General features: G+C 41.0%; 9 protein-coding genes across 9 annotated transcripts; 4 read left to right on the forward strand and 5 right to left on the reverse strand.

The window, feature by feature from the left end:
* Positions 1-1,115: 1,115 nt before the first annotated feature.
* Positions 1,116-1,897, reverse strand: LOC110381675 (chorion class B protein Ld34). The gene is made up of 2 exons (XM_021342050.3): positions 1,847-1,897; positions 1,116-1,652 (listed from the first exon to the last, which is right to left on the reverse strand). The coding sequence occupies exons 1-2, from the start codon at positions 1,895-1,897 to the stop codon at positions 1,116-1,118; spliced, it is 588 nt and encodes a 195-aa protein (XP_021197725.3).
* LOC110381673 (chorion class A protein Ld2/Ld41) lies at positions 1,808-2,834 on the forward strand. Its single transcript, XM_021342047.3, has 2 exons — positions 1,808-2,276; positions 2,391-2,834. Exons 1-2 carry the CDS (start codon positions 2,226-2,228, stop codon positions 2,817-2,819), a joined length of 480 nt encoding a protein of 159 aa, XP_021197722.3. The 5' UTR covers positions 1,808-2,225; the 3' UTR covers positions 2,820-2,834.
* Positions 2,835-4,085: 1,251 nt separating this feature from the next.
* On the reverse strand, positions 4,086-4,707 carry LOC126055347 (chorion class A proteins Ld9). The gene is made up of 2 exons (XM_064041899.1): positions 4,513-4,707; positions 4,086-4,481 (listed from the first exon to the last, which is right to left on the reverse strand). Exons 1-2 carry the CDS (start codon positions 4,621-4,623, stop codon positions 4,086-4,088), a joined length of 507 nt encoding a protein of 168 aa, XP_063897969.1. The 5' UTR covers positions 4,624-4,707.
* A 3,604-nt stretch (positions 4,708-8,311) lies between these two features.
* On the reverse strand, positions 8,312-9,197 carry LOC135118977 (chorion class A protein Ld12-like). Its single transcript, XM_064042228.1, has 2 exons — positions 8,795-9,197; positions 8,312-8,707 (listed from the first exon to the last, which is right to left on the reverse strand). Exons 1-2 carry the CDS (start codon positions 8,843-8,845, stop codon positions 8,312-8,314), a joined length of 447 nt encoding a protein of 148 aa, XP_063898298.1. The 5' UTR covers positions 8,846-9,197.
* Positions 9,198-10,461: 1,264 nt separating this feature from the next.
* On the reverse strand, positions 10,462-11,418 carry LOC126054804 (chorion class A protein L11). The gene is made up of 2 exons (XM_064041900.1): positions 11,368-11,418; positions 10,462-10,922 (listed from the first exon to the last, which is right to left on the reverse strand). Exons 1-2 carry the CDS (start codon positions 11,416-11,418, stop codon positions 10,473-10,475), a joined length of 501 nt encoding a protein of 166 aa, XP_063897970.1. The 3' UTR covers positions 10,462-10,472.
* A 202-nt stretch (positions 11,419-11,620) lies between these two features.
* LOC126055324 (chorion class B protein Ld34-like) lies at positions 11,621-12,630 on the forward strand. The gene is made up of 2 exons (XM_049844078.2): positions 11,621-11,782; positions 12,064-12,630. Exons 1-2 carry the CDS (start codon positions 11,732-11,734, stop codon positions 12,628-12,630), a joined length of 618 nt encoding a protein of 205 aa, XP_049700035.2. The 5' UTR covers positions 11,621-11,731.
* A 1,595-nt stretch (positions 12,631-14,225) lies between these two features.
* On the reverse strand, positions 14,226-14,947 carry LOC126055345 (chorion class A protein Ld12-like). Its single transcript, XM_064041901.1, has 2 exons — positions 14,715-14,947; positions 14,226-14,621 (listed from the first exon to the last, which is right to left on the reverse strand). The coding sequence occupies exons 1-2, from the start codon at positions 14,763-14,765 to the stop codon at positions 14,226-14,228; spliced, it is 447 nt and encodes a 148-aa protein (XP_063897971.1). The 5' UTR covers positions 14,766-14,947.
* A 20-nt stretch (positions 14,948-14,967) lies between these two features.
* On the forward strand, positions 14,968-15,763 carry LOC126054822 (chorion class B protein Ld34-like). The gene is made up of 2 exons (XM_064041902.1): positions 14,968-15,118; positions 15,233-15,763. The coding sequence occupies exons 1-2, from the start codon at positions 15,068-15,070 to the stop codon at positions 15,761-15,763; spliced, it is 582 nt and encodes a 193-aa protein (XP_063897972.1). The 5' UTR covers positions 14,968-15,067.
* A 4,537-nt stretch (positions 15,764-20,300) lies between these two features.
* On the forward strand, positions 20,301-21,169 carry LOC135118855 (chorion class A protein Ld12-like). The gene is made up of 2 exons (XM_064041903.1): positions 20,301-20,686; positions 20,774-21,169. Exons 1-2 carry the CDS (start codon positions 20,636-20,638, stop codon positions 21,167-21,169), a joined length of 447 nt encoding a protein of 148 aa, XP_063897973.1. The 5' UTR covers positions 20,301-20,635.
* The last annotated feature ends 1,775 nt before the right edge of the window (positions 21,170-22,944 follow it).

Genomic DNA, 22,944 nt, shown 5'->3' on the forward strand with positions numbered 1-22,944 from the left:
AATCTGCTGGAAGTCGTAAAACCAGAATTAGGACCAAAAAGGGCAAAAAAATCAGAGCAACTGTCCAAACCCATAAAAGTGCTAACACCGTCACTGCTGATAATACCGAAACTACTTGAAGTAGAGGCAGCGTTGTCAGTTGCACTGCCTCCATAAAAATCAATAACTTTAGCTCCTCTTAATTTACGACTGATTCTCGTCCTCTTTTATATTTCGCTGAGGATTCTATTTATTTTGTTTTCTTTGATGTTGTCACTCTTCGCATCAGTCGCCTCATGTAAAACAGTGGTACACAGATTTATCCGTAATAGTTGGGAAATAGCTAGGTAGGTAATAATGATGATGCTTTTTGTATTAACTGCTTGAATGCCGCTAATTAGAGAACAATAGAAAATTAATTGTGTCTCGCGTGGATTCGCGCGCGATTCAAGGGGTCAATCCTAGACCACGTTGCTTGGGTTGATTTTCAAGTAAACAGTTATTACGTTTCCGGAGTGACGATTCACGATCAAGATTTATGAGTTTTTTGGATGCGTGATTAAAATTCCACTTTATATTTTAATTGCACCTATGGTTATTTAAGTCGCTATATAGTGTTATGTAAATAGTATTAAATACAAAGTTAGAATAGCTTTTTCTTAAATTTTATCGTATGCGTCACTTTGTTGATTGCTGAGTTAACAATGATTTCTTTCGGCCTTTGTATAATTTTATATTAAGTTATGTTATCATAGTCATTGCCAACACTTGCATAAATGCACTTGATAATTATATAATTTACTTCATCGTTACTCACGTAACACGTTTCTACATATGTTTTAAATCATTCAATTAGGGGTAGTTTTTTTTTCTCAATTTATTTCAAGTATTAAACAAAGGGCTAGCCTTAAAGAGATGTCATCGTCGTTATTGAACTTTGACAACCCCGATATCATCGCAAAATTTTTCATTCTCTAAAGGAAATATAAATCCAGAGGAAAATATTTTATCACCATTTGATCAATCTTTTGAGAAAGGAAAAAAAAACATAAAATACACCGAAACAATTCTTTATTTTTTTTTTTTGAAAAAATCAACAACAAAATTTCTAAAAATAAAAATCACTGAAGGTATATTTAGTACAGAACATTACCAGCACATCCATTGAGACCGAATCTGCCAGCTTGAGGAACTCCATAAGAAGCCACGGGAGCTACTCCTGATACTGGGAAAGTAGCAGCAATTGGAGGAATAGCAGCACCAGGACCGAAAGCAGCACTGTCACTTGCCATAGCGGTGACTCCGTTACCACAAGCATGGTTGATAGCACCAGCACCAGCAGAAGACATAGCACCTTCCATGCCAGTAGTACCAACGAAAGGCAGCTCACCAGCCACAGACAAAGGACCTTCAAACACGTTCTCAGATACTATAGAGATTCCAGTTGGTGCGATGGCAGAGGTGCTAGTTACTGGTAGAGAACCGCCGCTAGTAGCAGTGAATTCCATAGCAGGGGAGTAGAAACTGTCAGAAGCTAAGCCTCTGCCGGCGAAGTTGGCAGCAGCTAAGCCGTTGGCCAGTCCAGGTCCAGCTAAACCAGTTAATCCGTATGAAGATCCAAGTCCGTAGGCAGAAGCATCGATACCACGGTTGAGGCATTGACTGAAGGCGCACTGGAAGAAGAAAAAAGGGTAATTGTTAGTGATGGAGTGAGAAAAGATGATGATGAATATGAATTGAAAATAATGTTGAATCAGTTAAAATCAGTTGAAACTATGATAAAGTATTCAAGTATCAGGTGGAGTTAAGAAGATATAATATATTTAAAGAAGATGATATGAACACTTGAAAGAAATAGGATATTTACCTGGAAGAGGACCGCCTGAGCGCAAAGGACAAGAACAGTCTTGGCTGCCATTTTAAATCGTTGTATTTGCTGAATGCAAGTCACAACTTGATAATGATGTTCAATTCCAAAAAACTGTCTTTTATATTGACCTCTTTATCAAAGTTAAGTAATACTGCAATAACAATTGTAAAATATAGGTAATATTATATTGTATAATAAGAAATTATTCCATCATTAATATCATGAAAAGTCACGTCTTTATAATTGCGTGTTTTTGATAACGCATAACTATTTCATATAGCACCTTATGTAATATTTTTTGTTGAGTATATAAGGGTTGGTTTTTTTATTGTTCATCATTCAGTTTTCAGCTCCTCGTTGAACACAAACATCAAACATGTCTCCCTTCGCTGTCGTGTTCCTCTGCATCCAAGCTTGCTTGGTACAGGTAAGTCAACAAATCAAAATAACTACAGAATATTGTCAGACTCCTGTTTGCAGTTAAGCCTATAACATAAGAAAAGGAAAGGAACTATCCTTAATCTTTGTGTCTCTATTACAGACTGTGTTCAGCCAGTGTCTCGGCTCATACGCACCTGCCACCATCATCGCCCCCGCCGCTCTCTCCACCGCCGCTCCCTGCGGCTCTGGTCTTGGCTACGGCGCTGGACTAGCTGGGCTCGCCTACCCTGCCGCTGGCTTGGCTGGTGCTGGTCTGGCTGGCCCCTTCGGATTGGCTTCTGGTTTGGGTTATGACGGACTCGCCTACCCTGGTGCTGCCGGTTACGGCTCTGGAGTCGCCGCGTACGGCGGCGCCGGTGAAGGCAACGTGGCGGTCGCTGGTGAGCTGCCAGTCGCCGGTAACACCGCTCTGTATGGACAGGTGCCCATCATGGGCGCTGTGAGCTTCGGCGGTGCTGTGCCGGCTGCTGGTGCCGTGTCTATCAGCGGCAACTGTGCTTGCGGCTGCGGCAACCAATACGTGTACTAATAAGAATATTCTGTACTAAATAAAGTAATCCTGTAATAAAAGAAACCCTCTTTCTTTCAATTTTGTTCTTCTGCCCTCATCTCAATTCACTTTTAGATCCTCAGTTCCTTCTATTTTTTTACTCTGTCATTTAGAAATTAATTGGAATCTAATTCGATTCAGTAAAATGACAAATTCAACTGTCACTGACACAAAAAAGGGTGACCCCCTACAATAGTGATGATAGGTAAACGATCGATCGACTTAGAAATTGAGTCATACTTTTTTTATTAGTGATCAAAGTGTTTTTTTTTTCTTTTTTATTGTAAATATTTAATACATACTGTATTATATAATTCGATTTTAGAAATATGGACCTTAACGGAATATTAAAATTTATCTCTGAAAGTCAGGAAAATACTATTCATTTACTCCGGTGGCCAAACAACTGAATGTATTAGGTTATTTTTTTTACAATTCGCCATAGAATGTCATAAACTACATATATGTGATAGGATTCAATGTGATTAAGTACGACACACCCAATATGTAGATATATTTCATAATATTTTTCTGTTTGCTTGCACCTACCAACGCTCTCTCTCCGCCACCCAAAGGTAGACCGGTAGAGAACGCCTAAGGCGTTAAGTCCGCCATTGTACTGTATGTGCAAGAAATATTTCAATAAATAATGTATAATTATGGCGCTGTTCACTTTTGTCGGATATTTAATTTAAATAAAGTATTAGTATTACTAACATCCTAAAGCTTACAAATGTTTGAAAAATCATTATTTTTCTTCTTTTGTTAATCCTCATCATCCTTATTTATTGATCCTTGTTACTGAACTCCCCAGTCTGTTATTGTGTTCTGAAAAATGTCAAATTTTTTCCTCTAAGAATTGGGACACCTAGTTTTTTTGCTTTCACTGTAGTTTGACCCTATCTCAGCTGATGGTAGGGGACAATGTGGTTGCACGAAAGACCGAGATGTACGCTTCTGGCTGGCATTATCACCCATTACATAAGATCGGACAGCTTCGAATTGGTAGGCTTAGGTAAGAACACAATAAACTTCTTCTTCTTATCGAGTAGGGTGCAGGTTTAATCCCAATGAAATGGACCCAATTACCAAGCGGTAGGAACGAGATCAAATCCGAAAAGTTTTGGCTTGCTGCCAAGACTTTTCTCGACATAAATGAGTGAAATTAAGGGTCAATTTTGGAATAAAACGTAGAATACTTTGCACAATTCGTGTTAGTTGTATTTTTACACAAAAATATTGTATTCAGCAGTAAACAGGAGCAGCAATTGGAGCACCGCAGCCGCACGCGCACTGTCCGGAGATAGACACGGCACCAGCAGCCGGGACAGATCCACCAAAACTGACAGCGCCCATGATGGGCACCTGTCCATACAGAGCGGTGTTACCGGCGACTGGCAGCTCACCAGCGACCGCCACGTTGCCTTCACCGGCGCCGCCGTACGCGGCGACTCCAGAGCCGTAACCGGCAGCGCCAGGGTAGGCGAGTCCGTCATAACCCAAACCAGAAGCCAATCCGTAGGAGCCAGCCAGACCAGCACCGTAGCCAAGGCCGGAGCCTAGGCCGTAGCCGCAGGGAGCGGCGCCGGAGAGAGCGGCAGGAGCTGCACCCCCGCAGCCGCACCCGATACCGAACACATTCTGTGGAGACAACAAAAAGAGTTCATGAGGCCGGTTCCTGATATTCAGGATGAGAAATTATTGGAAGAAAAAAATTGGTTAGATCACTCACCTGAACCAAGCAAGCTTGGATGCAGAGCAACAGAACAGCGAAGGTAGACATGTTTGATGTTTGTGTTCAACGAGAAGCTGAAGACTGAATGATGTTCCTACTTCTAGACCACGGTTATATAGTGCAAAAGTCTCCTCTTATCACAACAACGTGTTTTTGTTTCTATGTTCTTGAAACAATGTCATGCACTTTTCTATTTCCCCACATTGCAACTGCTGATAAAGGTGCGAAAAGTTCATTTCGAAACGCACAAACTGCTGCAACACAACTAGATAAGCACTACGTTTCAGTATAAATAGTGGATCGATTCTTGGAAAACTCATAGTCAAGTTCACTTCGACACAAACTACAATGGCAGCCAAGCTGATCCTCGTCCTCTGCGCTCAGGCGCTCTTCGTGCAGGTGAGATACAATCGACTCGACTTCTTATGTAGTTGAACGTGACGTTCATTGTTATTCATTGTTTATTGCATAATTAATGCATCTGACACAGTCTATATTACGTGATCGATAAGGCATCATGTTTTCTCAGTACTAACAGATTTACTAACTGTTTGTTTCCAGACCGCATTCAGCCAGTGCTGGGGTCGCGCACCTATCGCTGGTCCTGCGTGCGGCTCAGCCTCGGCAGGCTTGGCGGCTCCTGGTCTCATCGCCTCAGGGTGGGGAGCGTCCGGCTGTGCTGGTAACAGCTGGGCTGGCAACGGTCTGATTGGTCTGGACATCATCCCCACCAGTGGCGGAGCTCTGCCTGTCTCCAGCGTGTCCTCCATCGCTCCCAGCGGCCTCTCCATAAACTCAGAGAATGTGTTTGATGGTGCTCTGTCCGTGGCTGGTGAGCTGCCGTTCGTGAGTGCTGTGGCTTTGGAGGGCGTGCTGGCAAGCGGCGGTGCTGGCGCCGTCAGCTACAGCTGCGGTAACGGTGTTACTGCTATTGAGAGCATCGCTCCTGCTGGTGCCTATGGTGGTGCAGGTGCCTATGGCGCTGCGTCTGCCTCAGGACTTGCTGCTGGCTATGGACTCGGCGCTGGTGCTATCCCTGCTGCCGGCCGACAACTCGGCTACGGAGCTCGCACCTGCGTATGTGGACAGTAAATGTCACCACCATGTGACTGATAAATGAAATAAACTGAAATACTATGCAAATTATTCTGTACTTTTCATTCCTTAACAAAAAAAATATATAAGAATGATGATGCAACTCGTATTCATTGTTTGTTTCGCCAGATTTGAAATAAGTTCTTGAATAGTCGTCAATACAATATTGACTAACTGAAGACCTTGTACTCCACAACATATTTGGGGGATATAAAGTGACAATATTTTGAATGTGTTCCTGAAAATACCGACCCTAAGAGTGTCGCCTTATGATCTTATTATAAAAAATGTAAACAGACGTTCAACATATATTTATTTTTTTTATTTATTTGTGAAAATATAAAAGAAGTAGACATAGCATATAAAATTGTACAAAGGTACTGCTTATTTCTAAATCGAAATTTCTTCCAGCAGACCCGTAGTAGGAGAGTTAGAATAAAGAGAAGTAGGTAGATAGACTGTGTAAAAGGACATAGTAAAGATATATAAATTATACACATATATATAGGTATATATAAAGCAAAAGATAATACATACATACAAAAATACATATTTTATAAAATCTCTATGAAGAAGAGGAGGAATAGTAGCTTTTGAGTTTCTGTTTAAAAGTAGCAACAGTTTGACAGCTCCTTAATTCAGGCGGCAGCGGATTCCACAACCGTACTGCGTTTACTGTGAAGGAGAAGGAATAAAAGTCAGTGGAATGGGAGGGGATTTTAAGGAGAGATTTGAGATGCGTTCTACAGAGCGCATCAGGCGAGCGAACAAATGAAAAGCGTTCTCGCAGATAGGAAGGAGTTTTGGGATTAAAAAGGATATTAAAAAGAAGACACAAAATGCGAGTGTTCCTGCGAAGACGAATAGGGAGCCACTTGAGTTCTTTGCGAAAATGAGAAACATGATCATATTTTTTGAGATTGAAAACAAAACGAATACATAAATTTTGCAACCGCTCAAGCTTATTTAAGAGCTCCTCTGTGGCATCCAAATAACAATTTATATCCCCCAATGTATTTAAGGGCGTCCATATAATTTACATCCATATATTTTTTCTTAAACACGAGACGAACAATTGTTTACCTTTTTTGTTGTAGTACCGTCTGGATGGCAATTAACCGTTTAAAATTACTTTTTTTGTCGGAATATCTTTCTTCTTTCTCCTGCCCTGTTCCCATTTTACTTGGGGTCGGCGCAATATGTAATTGTCTTCCATTTTCCCCTGTCACTCGTCATACTGACACTCACTCCCTTCCTATGCATACCATCTTTCAGACAATCCATTCATCTTTTCTTAGGTCTTCCTCTTCCTCTCCATCCATCTACATTCATACTTAGCACACACTTTGTTGCATGCGTATCATAGGGATGATTCATTATATTCATTGTCGGAATATGGTACAAATATAATGCAAAGATAGATGTTTTATGTTAAGAGATCTTCCTGCAGTGTTTGGGAACAGGCAAGGAAGATGATGGTCACCTATTTGCATTTTTTTGTTTATTAAGTTGATTATTTTGTACACCTATTCGGTAGAATGTGTGAGATCCTTTTAACATAAAACATTAATCTTTGCATTATATTTGTACCATTTCCCGACAAATAAAGCTTTTAAATAAAGTTAAAAGAATCTCACAAAGTCTACCGAATTGGTGTACAAAATATTCAACTTAATAAACAAAAAAATGCAAATAGGTGACCATACAATATATAAGATATATGAAAAAATAAGATAAAATGTATTTAAACGGTGAAATAAGATACAAAATCTAAAAGTGTACATTTTAATGTTATTTATTTATTTTTACCCACGACGGAACGGAGCAGGTATATGCATTTAGGGTGAGAGATGTGCGTTTGTGCGTTTGTGCAAAGTAATGTTCCCACATATCTTCTAAACTAATGATCTGATTTTGATGCGGTTTTCAATAACCTATTTGTATTCGATGAGTTCATGTTCTTAGATAGGTGTCATGGGTGTAACTTACTAGGGGGCGCCACAATATTAGCGCAAACAGCAAAGTAATGTTCCCACTTACCTTCTAAACTAATGATCCGATTTTCATGTGGTTTTTTAATGCTATGTTAAGATTTTAGTCCAGATTTAGTGGAGTTAGTAGCCATACCGTCAGTTACACAAATCTCCATTAAAGTTACAGCTTCATTAAATCTATTGCTGACACTTTTTATTTTGTTGACAAAGAAAGAGCTAGCAATAGATTTAAAGAAGCTTAAACTTTAATGGAGCTTTGTGCAACTGACGGATCGTCGATTATTGTTAATTTGCCCATAAACTAGCTATGCTTTTTTCTACAAAATATTGAAAGTTTGCTCCAAACTATTTTAATGTCGCTTTCTGGAAAGAAACCACCAAAGTTATTTGCGAGCGTCGTTTTCAGGATAAGAACTACCGATGAATCTACATGAGGCAATCTTATGGGTTGATGGTGGATGTGATGAGAAATGACATCAACATATCGGACTATTACTGAAGTAGGTACATTTTCAATATTTAATCTTCCATGTCTTGTTGAATATAGTAGCTCACACAACGAGGAAAATTGTAGTAAGTAAATGAAACATAGAATACTTTGCACATTTCATAATAGTTTTATTTTCACGCAGAAAATGTATGTGATTTCAGCAGTATACAGGAGCAGCGACTGGAGTACCGCAGCCGCACGCGCACTGTCCGGAGATAGACACGGCACCAGCAGCCGGGACAGATCCACCAAAACTGACAGCGCCCATGATGGGCACCTGTCCATACAGAGCGGTGTTACCGGCGACTGGCAGCTCACCAGCGACCGCCACGTTGCCTTCACCGGCGCCGCCGTACGCGGCCACTCCAGAGCCGTAACCGGCAGCGCCAGGGTAGGCGAGTCCGTCATAACCCAAACCAGAAGCCAATCCGTAAGAGCCAGCCAGACCAGCACCGTAGCCAAGGCCGGAGCCTAGGCCGTAGCCGCAGGGAGCGGCGCCGGAGAGAGCGGCGGGAGCTGCACCCCCGCAGCCGCACCCGATACCGAACACATTCTGTGGAAACAACAATACATGATTGACTCATTGATCGTAGCTGACAATGAGTGATATATGTATGAAGGAATAAGATGGAACACTCACCTGGACCAAGCAAGCTTGGATGCAGAGCAACAGAACAGCGAAGGTAGACATGTTTGATGTTTGTGTTCAACGAGAAGCTGAAGACTGAATGATGTTCCTACTTCTAGACCACGGTTATATAGTGCAAAAGTCTCCTCTTATCACAACAACGTGTTTTTGTTTCTATGTTCTGGTGAAACAAAGTCATGCACTTTTCTATTTCCCGACATTGCAACTACTGATAAAGGTGCGAAAAGTTCATTTCAAAATGCACAAATTGCTGCAACACAACTAGATAAGCACTACGTTTCAGTATAAATAGTGAATCGATTCTTGGAAAACTCATAGTCAAGTTCACTTCGACACAAACTACAATGGCAGCCAAGCTGATCCTCGTCCTCTGCGCTCAGGCGCTCTTCATCCAGGTGAGATACGAACATATTTATTAACTTTAAATCAACGGAAATGTGCATTATCATTAGAAAGAGTATTTCATAATATAAAAGTACATGACACACTTTATATTACGTGATCGATAAGACATCATGTTTTCTCAGAACTAACAGATTTATTAACTGTTTGTTTCCAGACTGCATTCAGCCAGTGCTGGGGTCGCGCACCTATCGCTGGTCCTGCGTGCGGCTCAGCCTCGGCAGGCTTGGCGGCTCCTGGTCTCATCGCCTCAGGGTGGGGAGCGTCCGGCTGTGCTGGGAACAGCTGGGCTGGCAACGGTCTGATTGGTCTGGACATCATCCCCACCAGTGGCGGAGCTCTGCCTGTCTCCAGCGTGTCCTCCATCGCTCCCAGCGGCCTCTCCATAAACTCAGAGAATGTGTTTGATGGTGCTCTGTCCGTGGCTGGTGAGCTGCCGTTCGTGAGTGCTGTGGCTTTGGAGGGCGTGCTGGCAAGCGGCGGTGCTGGCGCCGTCAGCTACAGCTGCGGTAACGGTGTTACTGCTATTGAGAGCATCGCTCCTGCTGGTGCCTATGGTGGTGCAGGTGCCTATGGCGCTGCGTCTGCCTCAGGACTTGCTGCTGGCTATGGACTCGGCGCTGGTGCTATCCCTGCTGCCGGCCGACAACTCGGCTACGGAGCTTGCACCTGCGGATGTGCACAGTACTAAATGTCACCACTATGAAACTGCTAAATGAAATAAACTCAAATACTATGCAAATTATTCTGTACTTTTCATGCCTTAACTAAAATTCTCTATAGTCTTATGATGATTGAATGTATGATTATTGAACATTCTAATTTGATTAATAGAACCAATCAATATTGTTAGCAAGGACCATCAATCACCATGATGGTTCATTGTTTCATAACCAGATTCTAAATAAATTCTTGAACAGTCGTTAAATACAAAATAATGACTTAACTGAGGAACCTGCACAAATTTTTAGGGTCAGCAGATCAAAAACAATATGAAGAGGTAACCATGCAATGTATTTTGAATGAATTACTAAAATAAAATTATGTATACTGTTATTTATATAGAAATTATTAAGAAAACTTTCTTACGAACTCAAAGATGAACAAAAAGAGTTTTAGGAACTTACATTTTATTAAATAAAACCATAACTGCTTTTCTAATGCTTCATTTATTTTTTGTTTGTATTCAGCTTACTTTTTTGGTTTCAAGAATCATCATTATCATTATTCAATCCATTTTCTTTGTCACTCCTTAATCCTGGTTACTTCAGCAGTAGACAGGAGCAGCGATGGGAGCACCGCATCCACAAGCACACTGGCCAGTGATAGACACGGCACCAGCAGCAGCCACGGGACCAGCGAATCTAACAGCACCCATGATGGGCACAGTTCCAGCAAGAGCGGTATTACCACCCACAGGCAGCTGACCGTAGACCGCTACATTACCTTCGCCAGTACCACCGTAGGCTGCTCCAGATCCTATTCCTCCATAAGCAGGTCCAAAGGCACCACCGTAAGCACCGTTTCCCAAGGCACCAGCGTAAGCACCGTTTCCTAAGGCACCACCGTAACCAGACCCAATGGCTCCTCCGTAAGATCCAAGTCCAAGAGTGTTGCCGCAGCCAGGAGTTGCACCGAGTCTCGAGTAAGCAGCAGGGGCAATGGCTCCAGCTCCACCGCATCCACAGCTGTTACCGATGTATTGGCCGAATACATTCTGTTTGGAGATATAAATTGTGTTAGTATGTTATGGGATCAGAAATGCGTGAATTGTCTGTAGACAATGGTGGAGAGAATTAAACTGGTATTTTTATAAGGTAATAATCAAGTTGATTGCTAAGTTTTGGGGATTTTTTAAATCTTTTCTAGAATATTTTTTATATTAAAATTCATCAAATGACCCCCCTTGTTGTGTGTGCAGCGTGAGGGAGTGTCAGACTCTTACTGACTAAAACCCATCATGTTCCTTCTTTAGCTCTTTATGTACCAGAACCGCGGTAACTAAGACCTCATGTGGAGGTATGCCAGTTTTAGAAGTCAAGGCATACTTCTTATAAGCTAAGAGAATACTATCTCTTATACAACAGTATAGAAACAGGTATAAGAGGCAATATGGTATTACACATGGAAAGAAAGAGGAACTAAAATGGTAGATCACTCACCTGGACCAAGCAAGCTTGGATGCAGAGCAACAGAACAGCGAAGGTAGACATGTTTGATGTTTGTGTTCAACGAGAAGCTGAAGACTATGCTTTCGAAGCTAAACATCACGTTTATATACTGCAAAAGTTCTTATCAAAAGCACGTAGTTATTTCCTACATGGACTGAAAGAAACAAAGCATTTGATAAAGGTATTCAAAGAATTAAAATGCATATGTTTTTGTTTGGCAACAAAAAATAAAGGTAAAAAAATAAATTTCGAAATCCTTAACTTGCGTTAACCCTAGATAAAGCCTTGTTTCAGTATAAATAGTGGATCGATTCTTGGAAAACTCATAGTCAAGTTCACTTCGACACAAACTACAATGGCAGCCAAGCTGATCCTCGTCCTCTGCGCTCAGGCGCTCTTCATCCAGGTGAGATTTATTTCTATATATTTTCTTTCTGAATTTGATATTTCTGGTTTAGTTCTGATAGACCAAGAATTTTCCATAAGTTAACATAAAGTTTTCTTTTCGTGTTTAACTTTTATTGCAGTTGTTATCGATGCAAATGCTTTTAGTTATTTCTTAATATACTTTTTGTGACATTTGTGTGTTCTTTAAAAGAATGTTGCATTGTTTTACTCAACTTTAAACTTATCATTAGTTATACCTTCACTTTTGTTCTCTCCATTCATGTTTTTTCTTTCTTTCAGACTGCTTTCAGTCAATGCCTTGGCCGTGGAGCCGTCGCTGCCCCAGTTTTGGCAGCTCCCAGCTGGGCAGGCTGTAGTGGCAACAACTATGCTGGCAATGGCCTTTTTGGCAACGGTCTGATTGGCAACGGCTATGCTGGCAATGGAATCATCGGCAATGGCTTGGCTGGACTCCAAATCGCCCCAACTAGTGGTGGAGCTCTGCCTGTCTCCAGCTTGTCCTCCATCACTCCCACCGGACTCGCCATCAACTCAGACAATGTGTATGAGGGTGCTCTGTCCGTGGCTGGTGAGCTGCCGTTCATAAGTGCAGTGGCTTTGGAGGGTGTCCTGCCAAGCGGTGGTGCTGGTGCCGTTAACTACAGCTGCGGTAACGGTGTTACTGCTATTGAGAGTATCGCTCTTGCTGGTGCCTATGGTGGTGCAGGTGCCTATGGCGCTGCGTCTGCCTCAGGACTTGCTGGTGGCTATGGACTCGGCGCTGGTGCTATCGGTCTTGCTGGCCGTGGTCTGGGCTATGGAGCTCGCGGCTATGGAGCTGGCGGCTGTGGATGCAGACAATACTAAATTCAATGATGATGATGATACCTACGAATGACGACAATGTTCTGCTTGATGAAATAAACCGAAACTATGCAATGCAAAGTATTCTTTTCTTTTATTTTTTTAAAGTGAGAGGTGGACAAGTATATGAAGTTAGAAGTATAAGTATAATGTTAGACAATATTTCCCCTGAAGGGATGGGCTGACTTTAAATAACTACATGGATATACTATGGCATACATATTAATGCATTTTCCGTAAAGTTCATACATCTTGTTTGTATCTTCAGCTGTCATTGTTTGCTGTCACTCGGTTGGGCTCCAATCGGGAAATGACCAACAAGCATATTATAAAATATTGACAGAGCAGTAATAAATGACATTAAATATAATATGAATCTGCCGATATAATAGTGCATCTTCAATCTGGGAGTCAGAATAGAGATTTATACGAGCGTGAAATAATAGTGAAAAGTCTATGATAATGGCCTAGCGAATAAAGTACGAACCCCTCAAGTAAAGGACTATGGGCTCGATTCCAAAAATTTTATATTGTTGTAACTACCTCTTTGATCTAACGCTTTCTAGTTTTTTTTACTTATATTTTAGGGGCGGATAAAGCCCCAAATAAGTTTTGAGTACATTCAACACACAAACAAATTCTGATACATTAATTAAATTCATATGAAGTACACAATTGAGGACGATTTATGAAAGTACATAAGGAACTAGCTACATAGGGAAAGCATATACTAGACTAGAACTAAGAGAACAAGAGACTGACAAGAGTACCTAGGTTCAACGGAATGGGGATTATATAGGGAAGAACATTAGGATAAAAGATATTATACAGAGGGAGTATATGACAAAGTACCTACTAGGTTACATAAGGGATCACATAAGGGAGCAAGTTAGGGAGAGTAAAAAAGCGGGCCAGGAATTGATGAAAAACAGGTAATTCATGGTCATATATCTCAAATTCATAATGGACTTTGAAATAAGTGAGACGTCACAAGTAAAATCTACTACGGCAGATCCTCCAATGGCTGTCCTAAAGTTGTGCAGATGTCTAAAAATCTGCAAAAAAAACAGGGATTCTTCCATAATGTAACTTGGACATTGGCAAATTCGAGTTGTTTCGAAAATCTCTTATTGCTTCATCTATAAAATGTTTCTTTTAATTATCTTTTATTTAATTGTAAAATTCTTTGGTTCTTAAAATGTATTTTTTTCATTACTGTTTCTTTTGAACTATGAACAGGGTCCATAATTGTACTAAAGCTTTAAGCCTTGTAAACCATCTGTAACACATATTATGGAATGCAAATAAATTAATTTGAATATTATTTATTGGTACATAGATTACGCCACGTGACTTAGCAATTCTAATATTATCCATTTGTCTCTTAGCATATGTAATTTTAAGAGAAGCTTTGCTTGTCGAGTATTGGCTGCTATTAAACATAATAAAAATAGTAGTATGCGTGATACTCTAACTGATCACTGTTGATAGGATCTCGATATAAGTCGTAATTATATGTTGCATTGCAAATGGAATAAAAAACACAAGTATTGCGAAATGCAAGGTCATTTATTAATTACTCGTCAAAAATAGATGATTCAGCAGTATACAGGAGCAGCGACTGGAGCACCGCAGCCGCACGCGCACTGTCCGGAGATAGACACGGCACCAGCAGCCGGGACAGATCCACCAAAACTGACAGCGCCCATGATGGGCACCTGTCCATACAGAGCGGTGTTACCGGCGACTGGCAGCTCACCAGCGACCGCCACGTTGCCTTCACCGGCGCCGCCGTACGCGGCGACTCCAGAGCCGTAACCGGCAGCGCCAGGGTAGGCGAGTCCGTCATAACCCAAACCAGAAGCCAATCCGTAGGAGCCAGCCAGACCAGCACCGTAGCCAAGGCCGGAGCCTAGGCCGTAGCCGCAGGGCGCGGCGCCGGAGAGAGCGGCGGGAGCTGCACCCCCGCAGCCGCACCCGATACCGAACACATTCTGTCAAAACAACAATACATGATTCGTGACACCAGTTCCTAATATTTAGGGTGAAAAATTATTGGAAGAAAAAATATTAGTTAGATCACTCACCTGGACCAAGCAAGCTTGGATGCAGAGCAACAGAACAGCGAAGGTAGACATGTTTGATGTTTGTGTTCAACGAGAAGCTGAAGACTGAATGATGTTCCTACTTCTAGACCACGGTTATATAGTGCAAAAGTCTCCTCTTATCACAACAACGTGTTTTTGTTTCTATGTTCTGGTGAAACAAAGTCATGCACTTTTCTATTTCCCCACATTGCAACTACTGATAAAGGTGCTAAAAGTTCATTTCAAAACGCACAAATTGCTGCAACACAACAAGATAAGCACTACGTTTCAGTATAAATAGTGGATCGATTCTTGGAAAACTCATAGTCAAGTTCACTTCGACACAAACTACAATGGCAGCCAAGCTGATCCTCGTCCTCTGCGCTCAGGCGCTCTTCGTGCAGGTGAGATACATTAACTGTTCTATCTATAAAAGCATTTGACACACTTAATACCATTACGTGATCGATAAGACATAATGTTTTATTAGTACTAACAGATTCATTATTTGTTTGCAGACTGCATTCAGCCAGTGCTGGGGTCGCGCACCTATCGCTGGTCCTGCGTGCGGCTCAGCCTCGGCAGGCTTGGCGGCTCCTGGTCTCATCGCCTCAGGGTGGGGAGCGTCCGGCTGTGCTGGTAACAGCTGGGCTGGCAACGGTCTGATTGGTCTGGACATCATCCCCACCAGTGGCGGAGCTCTGCCTGTCTCCAGCGTGTCCTCCATCGCTCCCAGCGGCCTCTCCATAAACTCAGAGAATGTGTTTGATGGTGCTCTGTCAGTGGCTGGTGAGCTGCCGTTCGTGAGTGCTGTGGCTTTGGAGGGCGTGCTGGCAAGCGGCGGTGCTGGCGCCGTCAGCTACAGCTGCGGTAACGGTGTTACTGCTATTGAGAGCATCGCTCCTGCTGGTGCCTATGGTGGTGCAGGTGCCTATGGCGCTGCGTCTGCCTCAGGACTTGCTGCTGGCTATGGACTCGGCGCTGGTGCTATCCCTGCTGCCGGCCGACAACTCGGCTATGGAGCTCGCACCTGCGGATGTGGACAGTAATAAATTTGAAGATGACAATGTTTTGCTTCATGAAATAAACTTGAAATGTTGAATGCAAAGTATTCTTAACTTTTATTTTTCCTCATATGAGGAGGTGATGACATAATGGAAATAATAACAAATGTACACATATTTACATAACACTTAAAATAAACTGAAAATAAATAATTTTGAGTTTATTTTGATATTATTTACATACAATTTACAATACATATTTACAATAATAAATTGAGGTAAAAAATCTTTAAAAACAAGCTTTTATTTAAATGCGCTAAAAAGAAAAAAATAAACTTTTACTGTAACTTATAACGACATTTCATATTTAACATATTTGACACAATTTATATGTTTTAAAAGCTTGTCGCGAGATTTAAGTACCTACTCGTATTTACTTTCTTAGTAAAATCGCGACAAGCTTTTAAAACATATAAATTGTGTCAAATATGTTAAATATGAAATGTCGTTATAAGTTACAGTAAAAGTTTATTTTTTTCTTTTTAGCGCATTTAAATAAAAGCTTGTTTTTAAAGATTTTTTACCTCAATTTATTTTATACTTTTTAGTTTTCACCTGGTAAGTTCCTAAGTCTAAATTCTGTAGCGGCGGTCATCTTAGATTTTGATTTAGTAAAGTGCAGTTTATTCTACTTGTTAAGCCCTGTCATTGGATACCCATATGGATGGGATTGAAAAAAATAGGTTATTCAGCATTTTGTAGCGGCGGCCATCTTGGATTTTTATTTCGTAAAGTGCAATGTGTTCTACTTGTCAATCCCTTTCATTTGATACCCATATTGTATAGGTACCTTAAAAATAACTAGTCCGCCATCTTGTATAGTTAGCCATGTTGGATTTAGGATGACGTCACATAGCTTAACATGCATTGTCATCCAAACTAAACATGTATGCAAAATTTCAGCTCAATCGGTTGAGAGCAAGTGCCTTAAAATTGAGTTGTAAGATTTCACCCGAACACAAGCTTTTATTTTATATATATATATATATATATATATATATATATATATATATATATAAAATAAAAGCTTGTAAAAATCAAAAACTATCCTAGTAAAACAAACAACTAAAAAGCGTCAAAAAATTCGTCCCCATCGCTGTCAACTGGGAGCGTGCCCAAGAGGCTGGCAGCATTACCTCGTTGGATCGCCATGCTGATTCTTTGTCCGAGGTAATAGCCAGCCTTCTGGTCACGAGATATATATTGTACAAATAAAGTTATATATTGTACAACTTAAAACTAATAATTTTCAAAAAATTGCTTTTTTTATTGATAAAGCTAAATGTAGCAAGTTACGAAATCCAGATCATTTCAGCCAGATCCGAAATAAATGTTTGAACAGTCTTCAATACTATTTTGAAGAACGAACATGAGGATAATGTTGTAAGTCATACAGAACTTTAGACTATGAGAAGAGAGGGACCAGAGAATGTATTTTGACTAAGAAATAATTTTTGTTTTAATTTTTCAATCACTTCAGTAATATTTATTTTCACATAAGTAAATAATATATCCTATTTACACACATATTCTACATATCCCACCTAATCTACATTTTACAAAAATAATTAAAAAAAAGGAAAAATAAAAACTATGTATCAAAAAACTCATCCGCATCGCTATCAGCGGGGATCGTGCCCAAAAGGCTGGCTGCATTGCCACGCTGGATGGCAATGTATATTCTTTGACCGAAGTATAGGCCTTTTGGTCTCGAGTTGACTCCACTAATCGCTTGCTGATTTCTCGAAAGGCTCTTTTTGCACTTGGGCCTCAGTATCCCAGGGTTTCAACATTTCGAAATCTATTTTCTTCCTGAAACAATCTTTGGACTTTGGAACCCATTTAAGTAACCCATCAAAACTTCTTATGAATTTCCCTAATCTTTCCGCACATGCATTGAAGTTGTAGACCCCTCTAATGATCCAAATAATCATTCAAATATATAATATTTTGACACACATCAGAAAGAAGAGAAATTAACGAACAAACAGCATAGCGACTTTTTTCAAAAAGCTGATGTTATGACGATTTTTTTTGGTTCAAAATTACAAAAATAAAATGTCAATGTTAATACAAAGGTACACGTAAACTGTTATGTTGCCTCTAATGTAACGTACCCTACATCAGTACAGAAAACAATGTTTATGATTCCTACCTCTTATGTAGTTTACATAGTAACTGTTGAATCCACACTAAAAATTAAAAATGAGTAAGCTAAAATGAATGCTGAAACGGCGGCGCGACTCGTGGCGACCGCGGCGTCAGCAGAAAATGTGCAGTCAAAGACTGAACAAGCTAGGTTAAAAATAAAAAGTGTTTAACATCTTAGATCAGACTTAGATCTTTTTATTAGGTACCCACAACTTTTTGTTATTCAAATTTTTGACGTAGGACTTGTCGGCAATCGTGTTAATCATTTTTAACCGACTTCCCAAAAAGGAGGAGGTTCTCAATTCGTCGGGATCTTTTTTTTTTTTTTTATTTTTTATGTATGTTCACCGATTACTCGGAGACGCCTGGACCGATTTGCAAAATTTTTTTTTTATTTAATAGGGTTTACCTCCCAGGTGGTCCCATAGTCACCAGGTCAGGATCTGATGATGGAAACCCTGAGAAATCGAGGGCAACTTTCGAAAATTGTAGGCATACGTAGGGTAAAAGCTTGACACTAAGGCGTATGTCTGATAACACTATGCAGTGGTGAAGATTTGAAGCTGACCTGATGATGAAGTCCAGAGAAGGTTGAGGGAACTTGAACAATGAATGTGTAAACTACCTCGTGTTTGGGCTTATTTTGTTCGTATTGACAAGACCTTTGCAACAGTGTAGGTTTGAAGCTGACCTGATGATGGAGACCAGAGAAGGTCGAGGGAACTCGACAATTGAATATGTAAACTACCTCGTGTTTGGGCTTATATTGTTCGTATTGATAAGAACTTTACACTTATGCGGATAGTGACAACTATGCTTGTCACTGAAAAGCTAAAATAAAAACTTTTACAAAAATAAAACCGACTCCCAAAAACACTGAAAAGCAAAAAAAAAACTATTCTTAGGTGCATCGGCCTAGAAGTCGGTGGCGAAATAAACTTAGTTACATCCATTAGACACTGACTTCTAGGCCGATGCACCTAAGAATAGTTTTTTTTTTGCTTTTCAGTGTTTTTGGGAGTCGGTTTTATTTTTTTGTAAAAAGTTTTTTATTAGGGTTCCGTACCTCGAAAGGAAAAAACGGAACCCTTATAGGATCACTTTGTTACCTTTAAAAACATCTTATTTTTAAACCTTGGGTAGGGGCCCAACTGAGATCGTCCGTAATCCAGCTATTCTTTTTCGTTTTTTTTTCAATGTCTATGCCTATGCCTAACGTTTTGCCCTTGTATCTAATTTATATTTAGCATTTTTTTTTGCAAATTATTAGTTTTAAGTTGTACAATATATAACTTTATTTAACAGCATGGCGATCCAACGAGGTAATGCTGCAGCCATTTGAGGTAATGAGGCACGCTCCCAGTTGACAGCGTTGTGGACGAATTTTTTGACTTTTTGACGCGTTTTAGTTATAGGGAGTGTTGTTTTTTTGTTTTACTAGGATATGTATTGTAAATATGTTAGTATCTATGTAAATATATGATTTGGAATCTTAAGTTTCTTTTAAGAATATGTAGATATGTGTACATTTGTTAATATTTCCATTATGTCATCACCTCCTCATATTAGGAAAAATAAAAGTTAAGAATACTTTGCATTCAATATTTCAAGTTTATTTCATGAAGCAAAACATTGTCATCTTCAAATTTATTACTGTCCACATCCGCAGGTGCGAGCTCCGTAGCCGAGCTGTCGGCCGGCAGCAGGGATAGCACCAGCGCCGAGTCCATAGCCAGCAGCAAGTCCTGAGGCAGACGCAGCGCCATAGGCACCTGCACCACCATAGGCACCAGCAGGAGCGATGCTCTCAATAGCAGTAACACCGTTACCGCAGCTGTAGCTGACGGCGCCAGCACCGCCGCTTGCCAGCACGCCCTCCAAAGCCACAGCACTCACGAACGGCAGCTCACCAGCCACGGACAGAGCACCATCAAACACATTCTCTGAGTTTATGGAGAGGCCGCTGGGAGCGATGGAGGACACGCTGGAGACAGGCAGAGCTCCGCCACTGGTGGGGATGATGTCCAGACCAATCAGACCGTTGCCAGCCCAGCTGTTACCAGCACAGCCGGACGCTCCCCACCCTGAGGCGATGAGACCAGGAGCCGCCAAGCCTGCCGAGGCTGAGCCGCACGCAGGACCAGCGATAGGTGCGCGACCCCAGCACTGGCTGAATGCAGTCTGGAAATGAACAATAAATCTGTGAGTACTAAGCAAACAGTCCGACACTACTTACTGTCTTATCAATCACGTAATATAAACTGTGTCAGATGCATTAATTATGCAACGAGGAATGAATAACGATGCATGTCACGTTCAAATTACATAAGAAGTAAAAGTGTTTGTAGCTCACCTGCACAAAGAGCGCCTGAGCGCAGAGGACGAGGATCAGCTTGGCTGCCATTGTAGTTTGTGTCGAAGTGAACTTGACTATGAGTTTTCCAAGAAACTATCCACTATTTATACTGAAACGTAGTGCTTATCTAGTTGTGTTGCAGCAATTTGTGCGTTTTGAAATGAACTTTTCGCACCTTTATCAGTAGTTGCAATGTGGGGAAATAGAAAAGTGCATGACTTTGTTTCACCAGAACATAGAAACAAAAACACGTTGTTGTGATAAGAGGAGACTTTTGCACTATATAACCGTGGTCTAGAAGTAGGAACATCATTCAGTCTTCAGCTTCTCGTTGAACACAAACATCAAACATGTCTACCTTCGCTGTTCTGTTGCTCTGCATCCAAGCTTGCTTGGTCCAGGTGAGTGTTCCATCTAATTCCTTTATACATATATCACTCATTGTCAGCTACGATCAATCAGTCAATCCTGTATTGTTGTTCCCACAGAATGTGTTCGGTATCGGGTGCGGCTGCGGGGGTGCAGCTCCCGCCGCTCTCTCCGGCGCCGCTCCCTGCGGCTACGGCCTAGGCTCCGGCCTTGGCTACGGTGCTGGTCTGGCTGGCTCCTACGGATTGGCTTCTGGTTTGGGTTATGACGGACTCGCCTACCCTGGCGCTGCCGGTTACGGCTCTGGAGTCGCCGCGTACGGCGGCGCCGGTGAAGGCAACGTGGCGGTCGCTGGTGAGCTGCCAGTCGCCGGTAACACCGCTCTGTATGGACAGGTGCCCATCATGGGCGCTGTCAGTTTTGGTGGATCTGTCCCGGCTGCTGGTGCCGTGTCTATCTCCGGACAGTGCGCGTGCGGCTGCGGTGCTCCAATTGCTGCTCCTGTATACTGCTGAAACTACGTTTCCTCCATTAAAATAAAACTATCATGAATTGTGCAAAGTATTCTATATTTTATTTACCAATCCCGATTTTCTTTATTTTAATTTTGAGAATATGTGTAGGAGTGTAGCGAAAATTACTATTTTCAATCCACCGATAATATTTAACTACAAGGTGCAAATTGAACTTAATCCCGAAATCGATAGTTCGATGGAATCTCTTTAAAATAATTACACAAAATATTGACTTTAGCGAATAGTGTACCATACAATATCTTGCTAAAGCTTAATTAAGTCAGAGTAACAATAATCGAGTTTAAAAATGCAATCAAATCAAAACTGGCGGTTGATGTGACTAAGTTAAAAAGTTTAAGAAACTTTGTACTTACAAAATAACAAATGTATATTTACCGATTGCAAAAAAAAAAAAACAGAAAAGTGAAATATTCTGTTACAAGTAGACTAAAATCTTTACAATTGCCCTAGAAATAGGAGGCATAGATAGCGTATATGACCGAACATCCCAATTTGGCGAGCAACTTTCTTAGGAGATTTTGCGGTATGACACCTCCGCTAGTGATTTTATTCGACTCGTTAAAACCCTTTAGGTACGGACCCATGTATACAACATATTTTGTAAAAACAAACCGGGCGGGTTAGGTATTTCATTTTTAATCATGTTCAACTGCGCAGGCTAATTTGCTCACATGAGAACAGCCGCCGTTGCCACGACGGCGACATTTTTAGTTTCAATATTTTCAGAATCCTAATTTTTTTTTTTCTTTTATCACCATTTTTTTAAGTTGTATATATAAATAAGTTCAAAAGAATCGTTTTTTTAAATTAAACTGTAAATATGTAAACAAATAAATATTGAAAACAAAAAAAATACAATTTTAAGCAATTTTTTGTCGCCGCCTGTATGGAAAAAATTATCCAAGGATTATAGCGATTTCAGGAATGTAAGAAACTATACCCACGTAATCTTAAATTTTTCATTTAGTCAAAATTTCGACAAAAACATTACAATTATGTTGCTCTCCACATGTCACAGCCTTTTTATCGTCCCACTGCTGGGCTGCGGCCTCCTCTCACACGGACAAGGATAAGCTCTCCACATAAGTTTACTTTTTTTGTTCTTCTGCCCTTAAGATGTTGTGCTCATCAAGGTTCGTCAGTTAGGTAATATTGTATTGACTGTTCAAGAATCAATTTCAAATGTGGCTACGACGCAATGACCAGCCGACGGCAATAATAAGTACGGAGATCATCATCCTCCGAGCCTTTTCCCAAACTATGTTGGGGTCGGCTTAAAGTCTAATCGGATTCAGCTGAGTACCAGTGCTTTACAAGAAGCGACTGCCTATCTGACCTCCTCAACCCAGTTACCCGGGCGACCCGATACCCCTTGGTTAGACCGGTGTCAGACTTACTGGCTAATAATAAGTACGAAGATGAATGGTAGTAAACACAGTGCAAAGATGTGCAAACAGTTGGTCTGCAGTGTGCGGATATGCCATGATTCGTACATTAACAGACTAATCAGGATTTCTGCTATTAGGAATAAAAGGAACAGAATAATTTGCATCGTATTTTTGTTTATTGCATCAAGCGAACAGGATTAAATATCATGATTGAATTCAATATTGTCCACATCCGCAGGTGCGAGCTCCGTAGCCGAGTTGTCGGCCGGCAGCAGGGATAGCACCAGCGCCGAGTCCATAGCCAGCAGCAAGTCCTGAGGCAGACGCAGCGCCATAGGCACCTGCACCACCATAGGCACCAGCAGG

This window comes from Helicoverpa armigera, chromosome 27, assembly GCF_030705265.1.
Source record: "Helicoverpa armigera isolate CAAS_96S chromosome 27, ASM3070526v1, whole genome shotgun sequence".
NCBI classification, from domain to species: Eukaryota; Metazoa; Arthropoda; class Insecta; order Lepidoptera; family Noctuidae; genus Helicoverpa; species Helicoverpa armigera.

Coding starts and splice junctions, on each gene's coding strand:
- LOC126054804 (XM_064041900.1), bottom strand. CDS start 11,418: ATGTCTACCTTCGCTGTTCTGTTGCTCTGCATCCAAGCTTGCTTGGTC. Junction 10,923..11,367: donor TCCAAGCTTGCTTGGTCCAG/GTGAGTGATCTA, acceptor ATCTCCAAACAG/AATGTATTCGGCCAATACAT.
- LOC126055324 (XM_049844078.2), top strand. CDS start 11,732: ATGGCAGCCAAGCTGATCCTCGTCCTCTGCGCTCAGGCGCTCTTCATC. Junction 11,783..12,063: donor CTCAGGCGCTCTTCATCCAG/GTGAGATTTATT, acceptor TCTTTCTTTCAG/ACTGCTTTCAGTCAATGCCT.
- LOC126055347 (XM_064041899.1), bottom strand. CDS start 4,623: ATGTCTACCTTCGCTGTTCTGTTGCTCTGCATCCAAGCTTGCTTGGTT. Junction 4,482..4,512: donor ATCCTGAATATCAGGAACCG/GCCTCATGAACT, acceptor TTGTCTCCACAG/AATGTGTTCGGTATCGGGTG.
- LOC126054822 (XM_064041902.1), top strand. CDS start 15,068: ATGGCAGCCAAGCTGATCCTCGTCCTCTGCGCTCAGGCGCTCTTCGTG. Junction 15,119..15,232: donor CTCAGGCGCTCTTCGTGCAG/GTGAGATACATT, acceptor ATTTGTTTGCAG/ACTGCATTCAGCCAGTGCTG.
- LOC110381673 (XM_021342047.3), top strand. CDS start 2,226: ATGTCTCCCTTCGCTGTCGTGTTCCTCTGCATCCAAGCTTGCTTGGTA. Junction 2,277..2,390: donor TCCAAGCTTGCTTGGTACAG/GTAAGTCAACAA, acceptor TCTCTATTACAG/ACTGTGTTCAGCCAGTGTCT.
- LOC126055345 (XM_064041901.1), bottom strand. CDS start 14,765: ATGTCTACCTTCGCTGTTCTGTTGCTCTGCATCCAAGCTTGCTTGGTC. Junction 14,622..14,714: donor TCCAAGCTTGCTTGGTCCAG/GTGAGTGATCTA, acceptor TTGTTTTGACAG/AATGTGTTCGGTATCGGGTG.
- LOC110381675 (XM_021342050.3), bottom strand. CDS start 1,897: ATGGCAGCCAAGACTGTTCTTGTCCTTTGCGCTCAGGCGGTCCTCTTC. Junction 1,653..1,846: donor CTCAGGCGGTCCTCTTCCAG/GTAAATATCCTA, acceptor TTCTTCTTCCAG/TGCGCCTTCAGTCAATGCCT.
- LOC135118977 (XM_064042228.1), bottom strand. CDS start 8,845: ATGTCTACCTTCGCTGTTCTGTTGCTCTGCATCCAAGCTTGCTTGGTC. Junction 8,708..8,794: donor TCCAAGCTTGCTTGGTCCAG/GTGAGTGTTCCA, acceptor TTGTTTCCACAG/AATGTGTTCGGTATCGGGTG.
- LOC135118855 (XM_064041903.1), top strand. CDS start 20,636: ATGTCTACCTTCGCTGTTCTGTTGCTCTGCATCCAAGCTTGCTTGGTC. Junction 20,687..20,773: donor TCCAAGCTTGCTTGGTCCAG/GTGAGTGTTCCA, acceptor TTGTTCCCACAG/AATGTGTTCGGTATCGGGTG.